This window comes from Populus trichocarpa, chromosome 1 (assembly GCF_000002775.5).
Source record: "Populus trichocarpa isolate Nisqually-1 chromosome 1, P.trichocarpa_v4.1, whole genome shotgun sequence".
Lineage (NCBI taxonomy): Eukaryota > Viridiplantae > Streptophyta > Magnoliopsida > Malpighiales > Salicaceae > Populus > Populus trichocarpa.
Genome location: NC_037285.2, coordinates 17,264,773 through 17,274,138, shown reverse-complemented (window position 1 = coordinate 17,274,138; position 9,366 = coordinate 17,264,773). Strand labels below are relative to the sequence as shown.

At 34.1% G+C, this 9,366-nt stretch overlaps 1 protein-coding gene across 1 annotated transcript; it reads right to left on the bottom strand.

The window, feature by feature from the left end:
• Nucleotides 1-805: 805 nt before the first annotated feature.
• Nucleotides 806-7,912, bottom strand: LOC7470582 (protein PAF1 homolog). The gene is made up of 12 exons (XM_024587696.2): nucleotides 6,517-7,912; nucleotides 5,313-5,381; nucleotides 4,066-4,173; nucleotides 3,797-3,974; nucleotides 3,630-3,706; nucleotides 3,406-3,525; nucleotides 2,522-2,627; nucleotides 1,957-2,043; nucleotides 1,739-1,807; nucleotides 1,583-1,654; nucleotides 1,349-1,492; nucleotides 806-1,257 (listed from the first exon to the last, which is right to left on the bottom strand). Exons 1-12 carry the CDS (start codon nucleotides 7,374-7,376, stop codon nucleotides 1,117-1,119), a joined length of 2,031 nt encoding a protein of 676 aa, XP_024443464.2. The 5' UTR covers nucleotides 7,377-7,912; the 3' UTR covers nucleotides 806-1,116.
• Between the last annotated feature and the right edge of the window lie 1,454 nt (nucleotides 7,913-9,366).

Sequence of the window (9,366 nt, the reverse complement as noted above, 5' to 3'; positions counted from 1 at the left end):
GCTACAGTGTTTCTAACATGATTTTTCCCCTTTTTTTTTAGTTTTTTTTTTCCTAAAATTGTCTCTGTCGATTTGATTTTTTTAATATTGAACTGATTAAGAATTTAGCTTTATAATTTTTTTCTTTAAAACACTGTAAATTATTGCAGTGTTTTCCCATATGATTTTTTTTTATTTTTTCCAAAATTATCTGTCCAATTTTTTAATATTAAGTTGGTTAAGAATTATAATTACAATAAAACTAAATCATATGGGAAAAGCGTTGTAGTTTTTCTCACAAAACATTATGGATTGCTACATTATTTCTCTAAATGGTTTTTTATTTTATTTTATTTGGGAAAACACTCTAATTTTCCTCACAAAATATTATCAATTGCTACAACATTTTTCCTTATGGGTTTTTTTCCTTCTAAAATTATCTTTGTTGGTTTTTTTTTAATATTAAGTTAGTAGAGAATTTAGCTTTGTAATTTTTTTTGCTTTTTATTAACAGAAAAACTAAATCATGTGACGAAAGCACTGTATCTTTCCTCCAAAAACACTGTGGATTGCTATAAATCATTTTGTTAAATCTCTAAGTTTTGATCATCAACACGATTTTTTTTTCCGTCATGAAATATTGGCTCTATCATACCTTTAGTTTCTATTACTTATCTAGCACTGGTTCATAATTATAACACTATTAAATATATTTGTTTGGGCATGCATCTCGTACAAACTAAAGAATAATGAGGGATATAATTATTTTCCATTCCTAGCAACATCCAATCAAAATAGCTTAAAGAATTATTTTTAACAAGGAGGAAAAAGGAAACGAAAATATTTTAATGTTTTGAACACATTACATAAAATGAAACAGGATTTCTATAATGTCCAACCTTTTTTTCATAGCTTCTTTTCTCTAGCCCTCGTGTTATTAGAAAATCTATATCAACTAGAACAAACTACAATCTGAGGGGCAAAAAGTATATTTTGAGTGTTGGCAAGGATTGCGGGAAATATTACCATCTCAGTTTCTCATCATGAGCATCTGAATACATAAAACAATCTCCATCCAGTCACTTGCCAACCCAAATAGGCAAATGCAGAAGTTTCTGTGACATTTGAATCAAAGAATCATTCAGACATCTCATCTTCTGCCTCACTAGACTGTTCAAGGTCCTCATCTTGAGCAACCCTCTGTAATCTTCCAAGGCCATCATCATCCTCAAACCTTCCTCCCATCCTTGAATCATTACCCCTTGAACTTGAAGCAGCCTGAAAGCATAATTTAATTCAAGTCATAGAGGCCTAATATCCAACGACAGACTAAAAATGAATATTCATATGGATGGTTCTGTGTCCTTACCCCCAAATTCCTCTGTTCAATTGTAGCAGCAATGGCTCTTTTCCTCACAGTTACTCTTGAGGGTACAGAAAAATGTTCAATCTCGTCACCTGATCTTCCCTCTCTGGCTCTCCTCTTTGTTAAATTAATCTTTGTGGGAAGAGGCTGTTGATAAAAAATGAAATGTAAAAGTCCAGAGTAACCAACACAAAATGTGTACACTGAGAAAAAATGTGGGGGAGAGAATATTGATACCAAGTAGCGAGCTTCAGCCTCATCAAATGAAACAAGGAATGTTGTAGGGTCATTGGCATCATCCCCCCGTATCTGAATGAGGTGTTATGAAGAAAAAATTGTTCAGCGATCATACAGAAGCTTGCTAAGTAAATGTAAACAACTAGAGGCACTTACATCCCAATGATACCCGCGAATCCAAGAATATGAGATATCCTCACTCTCATCATGCATATCCTTCGACATCTGTTACCATAACATAACAGAAAAATAATTAAAGCCGTGTAGTATGAAAAAAACCTTCCATTGGAATATTAGCAATAAGGAGAAATCTAAAACTGAAGTGCTGATATGCATGTATAATATTTGGGACTCTGGATAAAGTACAATCTTACCTCATCAGGAGAAGGTACCATGTATGCCAAAAATTTTTCTGGGTTAGTTGGATCTGAACCAGTTGCCACACAAGCTTTCATAATAGCCTGTAATTAAACATTAAGAACCACTCAACTAAATGCATCATTAAGTGTTCACTTTTTAGGACAGGTCATGCCAGATTCTATGGGTTAATGACAGGTTAGAATAAAATTTCTGATTTGTTTCAAGACATCTACTTTACATTAACCCAAAAAATTTATTGTCTTGTGTTCACCACATTCTACCATTCACTTTTGATTAGTACTTCAACTTCCTATTTCTCAATTGAAAACTTTTTCTGGTGCTTATTTCTCAATTGTTGGTCCTAGTTATTAAATTATAAATAAAAATAAATGTTGCACCTATATTATTTTGCTGCTTCTGGCTATACATTCACTTAACTAAAGTATCTGAATAGGCATCATAAAAACATTCTAATTTACGTACACACTTAACTAAAGTATCTGAATGGGCATAAAAAACATTCTAAATTAACTCTCATTTGCCTGCTCCAATGCAACACATCCACTTAAACAAATATACCCGTGATTCATAGGCTTCACGGTCAGATGAATCGAACTTGTTGTAATTTTCTGCATCAACTGTAGGAGCACCATCAAATGTTGCTGTGACAAATTTATCTTCATACCTAGTACAATGTCATAAAGCTGTAAAGTTAAAGATTTAAAAGTGATGTTGAGCCAAGAACAAGATCACCAAATCAAGAGAGATACACTCGATCTTGAGGTAAAAAAGCAAGAGAGAGACACTCAATCTTGGAGAAAACTCACAGCTTTTAATTTCAATAAATAATATGTTAAAGCTGAACATCTGCCTAGGGTGTTAGTAGTCCAAAACAATCTACGGTGTGGGTCGCATCAAAAAGTGAAAAATGCAATATGATCATCCACTATTTTACAAGTTCCAAAGTTTGGTCAGCAATCAGCAAATTCTAATTCTTCATTTCATAGATGATACCTCCTACATCCCAGAGAGAGTGTCATTGTTACTATATTGATAATTCAAAATGTATATATAGTAAAAAAATTAATTCCTTAATGTTACTAAACCCTTTCTTAATAAATAATTTTCGAACATAATTGTTAATTAAATAGTTAACAGTTATGGAATGGAGAGTGTAACATAATATTTGAAGCAAAAGAAAGCAATCTATGCAAAAATATCATTTCTGTGCATGTATGTAGATGTGTACAACAAATGTTTCTTGAAAAAAAGAAGCATTGTGTGCCCTTTTTTTTTCCTACCCAAGAATGAGAAGAAAGGAATCTAACATCTGAACTAGCTAGCATTGGAGACCTTTACTTCACTGCTACATGATAAATTAGATAGGAAGAGACAGACAGCAGGGAGCGATTCTATTTTCATTCTATGCAGCACAATATAAAAAGCAATAAATAACACCATACCGATCAAAATCAGGCAGCAGAGGCAGAACCTCGATTGGATGTAAGTTTTTATTAGTTGCGTGCACAGGAGGTAACTTGTTTGCCTCAAAAGATGCTTGAATTTCCTTGATCTGTCTCTCCCTGAAAACATTACTAATTCTTTAAGAATGTAAAATAAAGGGTCATATAATTTCTACTTGTCTTCCAACATTTTCTTCACACAGGCAAAGTAGAAAAATACAAACCTGTTATTGAGATTGTCCAAAAGATTCCGACCTCCCTTCATTTCTCTCAGTTCTTTAGCTTGGTTTTTGTTCAGAGACTGCAAATTCAAATGTATTTGATTACGAAACAGCTTTCAGCAGTTTGTGAAGTAAATAACATGCAATGAAGTGCATGAAAAGAATCCCACTTTGGTTGACTCCATGCTCAGAGGAGATATATACTGTGTCTTAACCAGCCAAGAAACACCTTTATCTGTTGGCCGTTCTTTTCTTCTTATGCCATCTCTTTTTACAGGGGCGACTGTCTCATCGTCACGCAACAATTCCTCATCTTCAGGAGCAAGAGGTGGTCTAATACTAGGAGGACTAACAAAACCAGTAGAGAAAAGGGTGATCAGCACTGTCATGTGTACAGATTACTAAGACCCCAAAAAATTAGGCTGTTGAGAGATTATACTTGTATACACTGAGATCAAGCAAGTCCAGAGGTATTCCAAGATCTGGCTCAACATATAGTTGAGGTTTATACATTTTCTCCAAAGATGTGATTGTGTATTTTGTATATCTGCAAATAAGAATACTGATATAAACTACAATAGTTCCATAGTAGAAGTATAGCATGATATCCAAGCATATCAACAGAAATTAGGCAACTAGAAATTCTGGAGAATTTTTTACCCTTAGCTTGAAATTGTTCTGTATAAAAAATCTACACAGAGAGCTTCATAAAAATCAATCATATGCCAGTGTAAGATGGAATAGGAGATAAACTCAATCCTAATAAAATCTATCTGCTAAACACCATGAGATCACTGGAGTTGCCACTTACAAAAATGACAGCAACGTGCATGGCCATGCTCATTAATCACCAGTTTGTCCATCCATGCAATTCTAAACTCTATTAGCAACTCGTTGCTTTCTTCACAACATCATATAGCCATATAAAATGCTATAAGAGACCAGCATTGTTTCAAGTCTTCCATATGTTAATTATATGTATATTGCCTGCCTTACTAGAGCTTTATACAACTTATAAAACTTATTATTTATGCTATCCATCTCACTAATTTACCAGTCATTTTCCAACATAATTGTATCCCATTGCACTCTTTAAGCTTCTTCATGTTCGTACCACCAGCTTGCAGGATAAGCAGGATTACAACATTTTAGAATCATGCAAGCACTGAAGAAATGCAACAGTTATTATATCCTAGCTCAAATATCAATAAACTAAATTCAACGCTTCCTACTGACACAGTGACATCTCTTTAGCCAAGATTCTTCCTTTCAAATAACTGTGTCAAATACCAATAAACTAAATGCAACACTTCCTACTGACACAGTGACACCTCTTTAACCAAGATTCTTCCTTTCAAATAACTGTGACAATATATTTTGAAAAATATAATAAAGCTAATTAGGTAAACTCCCAAAATTAGATAGTAACCTAGGAATATTTGTTGCATGTGTGTTGGGGGAGGGCAGATTATGAGAACAGCAGATTGATCACAATCTAAGTTTGGTACAAGCTTCTTCCTATGTAAATAAACTTATACAAGAGTATTCTCAACACTCTCCTTGAGGTCAAACAGATATTTATCATGTCCATTTTTTGGGAAAGATTGTAGGCACGCCTCAAATTAAATTTTTAAGTTATATTAATTAAATGCAGATATATAAAACTCATATGCTGCATGCACATACCGATCTTTATCTCTCTTTAAAGGCATCAGCTTTGGTTGGGCACTCGGATCAGGAAGTTCATTCCGGAATCTTCAAAAAGCAAGCAAGTCAAAATAGCATCAGTACTGGAAGTAGGCAAGTAAAAATTTATGTAAAAAAGAAGAAGAAGAAGAAGAAGAAGCAAAAACTAAAATGTACACCAAATGTTACTTGCCTGTCACCTGGATGACATATCTAGAGTATTAAACTATACTCGTACTAAAAATCATCACAAAGGATCCATAAAATCAAAAGTGTATAACAAACCCAAGTGCTGGCATTAGATAACATAGGTTTCCTAATAAGATAAATGGGTTTGAAGGCGTAGTAGAATAAGAAAAATAGGCATAGGAGAAACTTCTTCAAAATTCATATACAGAACCCACCTAATCCACACAACTAAGTTACCAACAGATTCAAAGCAAAGCATTTGGTAAGTCTTATCTACATTCCCATAGAAAATAGAAGTGGTTTTCAGATGAGACACACAGGTAATTTTCCTTATTGAATAACCTAAGAATTCAATGCCCTTACCGACATACTGGAACGTCCATACAATACATGAAGATCTTAGACATGCAACATGCACAAGAAATTACCACATGCATAACAGAAAACCTATCATTAGTTAATAAAAAAGAAAGTTGAAGCGTATACTGAAGAACAAAAACAGTTGATTGTTAAGGTTTCATATCAACATTGCTGCTAACTTCCAAAGAGTAGAAACATTAAGAAAGGCAACAACAGCAAGTCAATATCATAGAAGTAGAGCTTGATGTTGATAAATTGCTGTAATATATCATGCATTACTGCAAGTCCTGGTAACACCTAATTTTAAGAAAATAACAAACAATTTCCAAAAATCCATTCATTCAAACCCGAGGCCACTAACACACCACATCAAACTAACATGGTTAATCTACCAGAGTTAATAATAGTATTAAAAGTGGTCACTGGAGTGCTAAAGGACCAGCTAGTTAAAGTTCAATTTCCAGAAGAAGCCTAAGTGTTTCAGTCAAATTCTGTTAAAACAACAATAGCAGGCTACAGACTTCGCTGATGAAAGCAGGCTGAGACAAATTGGATTGACTACAACTTCTGTTGTTATTCTGGTTATAGGACAAGAAACATCATTCATGATTAAGAGCTCCGGATATGAAATTGAGATTCAGTACAACAAACTCACTTCAACTTGCACAAGAAGGTCGTTGGCTTCTTCAACCTATTCTCAGTCCTCTCCGCACCCAACAATGGAGTGGCCCTCCTATCCCCCAATCGTGAACCAGCAATGGAACCATGCCCTTTCTGAGAAGACATCATCTGGTTCTTCGGCAGAGCTGGGTTCTGTGACTCTTTCAACAGCTGTCTATGCTTCTCCTCCTGCCTTTGCTTGTCAAACTCTCTCTTCTTCCTCAACCTCCTCTCCTGATCTGTCTCCGCTCTCCCAGAGTGCCCATTCGCCTTCTTTCCCACAGGTGGAAGCTGTGGCTTGTGTTGTTGATGATGATGTTTCCCATGATTGGAATTATCATATTCCCTACTCTCCCGATATACCCCTTTATCTCTTTCAACAGCAGGAGGGGCTGGGGGTGGGGAGCTGGGAGGTGGTGGGGGTGGAGCTGAAGAACTAGGTGGAGGAGATGAAGGGGGAGGGGGTGGAGGTGGAGGTGGATGCTGCATTGGTTGATGACCGTAATGTGAAGGCGGGTAGTACAAATTAGGTGGTGGTGGCCGTTGCTGTTGTGGTGCTGGTGGAGGAGGAGGTGGGTATGAGGATTCAGGAGGAGGGGGTGGCTGATAAGGGTATTGTTGGTGAGGCAATGGAGGAGGTGGAGCAGGGCGGGGCGGCTGAGGGTAATGTTGCGAGAAATTCTGATAGTTTTGTGGTGGTGGTGGTGGGGCCAATTGAGGATTGTAGTTTTGAGGATACTGATTTGGTCTTTGCAGTTGTTGTGGTGGTGGCGGTGGTTGTGGTTGTGGTTGTGGTGGTTGCTGTGGTGGAGGTGGAGGTGGAGGTGGTGCAGGGAATGGCCTATAGGAGGCCATTGTTGCTATTTCTTATTTTTCTAAATTCAATTATTGAGAATCAAATCCAAGTTCTACAACTAAGTCAGTATGAAGCTGAGTTAAAAATCTGAAATTCTCTTCAGGCAAGAAAAACCCTAGTTACCATCGACAGTGAAACAAAAACTGGAAAGAATTGAACTCACCGGCAAATCTTAAAACCCTAATTGAAATGAATCTCAACTCAACTGTTATTGGCAGAGCCCTAGTAGATCCTTGAGAGAGAAAGAGAGAGCTTTCTTAATGCCTTGTTTGGACCCTCCTTTCCCAGGTGGCACACAGTAAGAGATACTCTGCCTTTCTTTTTTGCTACTTATCGCCAGATTTCGGCCTTGACATCATTATAGTCCGGATTTCGGCAACTCTACTATTTGTATTCCCTGTTCATCTCCTTCGCAGGAGTATCTAGATGACGCTCAACACTGAAGCTTAACATTTTTCTTACCCGTGGAAGTGATATACTTTAACCTAAGTGAGTGTCATATACTTTCCATGTAGTATTACTCCTTTCTTCACATAATATATATATATATATATATATTAATAGCAAGATTGAGTCCTAATTTTACATCCAAAGTGTCTTCTGATTTTGAGATTCATCTCTTCCACTAAGGTACGCATTGGGTATGGATAAATTATACTTGAATGCTACTAACATGGTTTGGTAAGTGTCTTCGTCCAAAGCTTCAACAATTATTAATTATATGTTGTTTCAATCTCATCTAAAATCTTTTGTTTTTTCTTTACAAATTTCATAAATTCAGATTTGTTTTACATAATCACACTCTTTAGTACAATTGTTTCTACTTTAGGATAAATTTCATTTTGCTCTCTTAAAATATTTATATGTTATAAAAATCATCCCCATAAGTTTTAAATTTGTTACAACATCAATCCTCACCATGCAAGTTAATGAAAGCCTAGTTATCCTAGAAAGAGAAAGAGGAGGCACACATTTTCATTTGTTATTACTAAATATTTCTAATTAATGTTATTAAATTCATATTAGCTAGTTTGATTAAAAGTTTGATGATTTGACTATTTAATTGATTTAAATTGACACTAAAATTTAAAATTTGCAAAGAATCTTCATCAAATCTCACCAAACATTATTCATTTAAAACAAAATGAAAATTAGAGTTTGAACTTGATATCTTTATCTTATAGAATTATAGACTTATCACTTCATCATTTTTTATTTATGCTTTGTATGTAAAAAGAAATATATTTATATTATAGTTTAAGTGACTTGATAATTTAATCAATGATCAACCAATTAAACTGGTGATCTAAGCTAGATTTAATAACATTGCACTCAAAAGACCACAGGAACACAAGAAACCATATGATCATGTAAAGCCAAACAACTCTAATACCCTAATAGAAATAACAAAATTCAACAATAAAAAAGGAAGAATATGTCAAAAAAACAAGACATCTTGAGTACTTAACAAGAAACCTTAACTTTATGAACAATAAATTAGGACTCTTAATCAATACATATTTAAAAATTTCAATACATGTGGTATTAAAATGTAATATTATTCTATTATATGAAGATAAGAATTTATATAAAAGATTAAAACTGGCATCATTAGATGTTATAACTTACCCTTAAACTTTCTTTTTTAAATGTCATATATAGAACTATATTGTTTCAATTATATTAAGATCATAATTCGATCAATTGTTTTTAATCTAAGATTTAGAATATATTGTGGCTTAAGTTTCATAACATCTCCTATTCCTTTTCATTATCAAATTTAGCTTTTGTTTTTTCAAGATTGTGATCTTTGATTTGGTTGTAGTCCTAATGATAAATTTAGATATTTATATTAAAATTAAATGATTATAAATTTAAAATTATGAATGATAAAGTATTTTTATATATTTATAATTAAACGGTATTTAAAAATTATGAATGATAAAATTATTTTTTAAATTATGAATGATTATATTTTTTGAATTTTAA

Excerpts from the sequence above, each read along its gene's own strand:
- LOC7470582 (XM_024587696.2), bottom strand. The coding sequence starts at position 7,376 with ATGGCCTCCTATAGGCCATTCCCTGCACCACCTCCACCTCCACCTCCA. Across the intron at positions 3,975-4,065 it reads CTTGATCTCAGTGTATACAA|TCCTCCTAGTATTAGACCAC; the intron begins GTATAATCTCTC and ends TGGTTTTGTTAG. Across the intron at positions 3,526-3,629 it reads TTGGACAATCTCAATAACAG|GGAGAGACAGATCAAGGAAA; the intron begins GTTTGTATTTTT and ends TAATGTTTTCAG.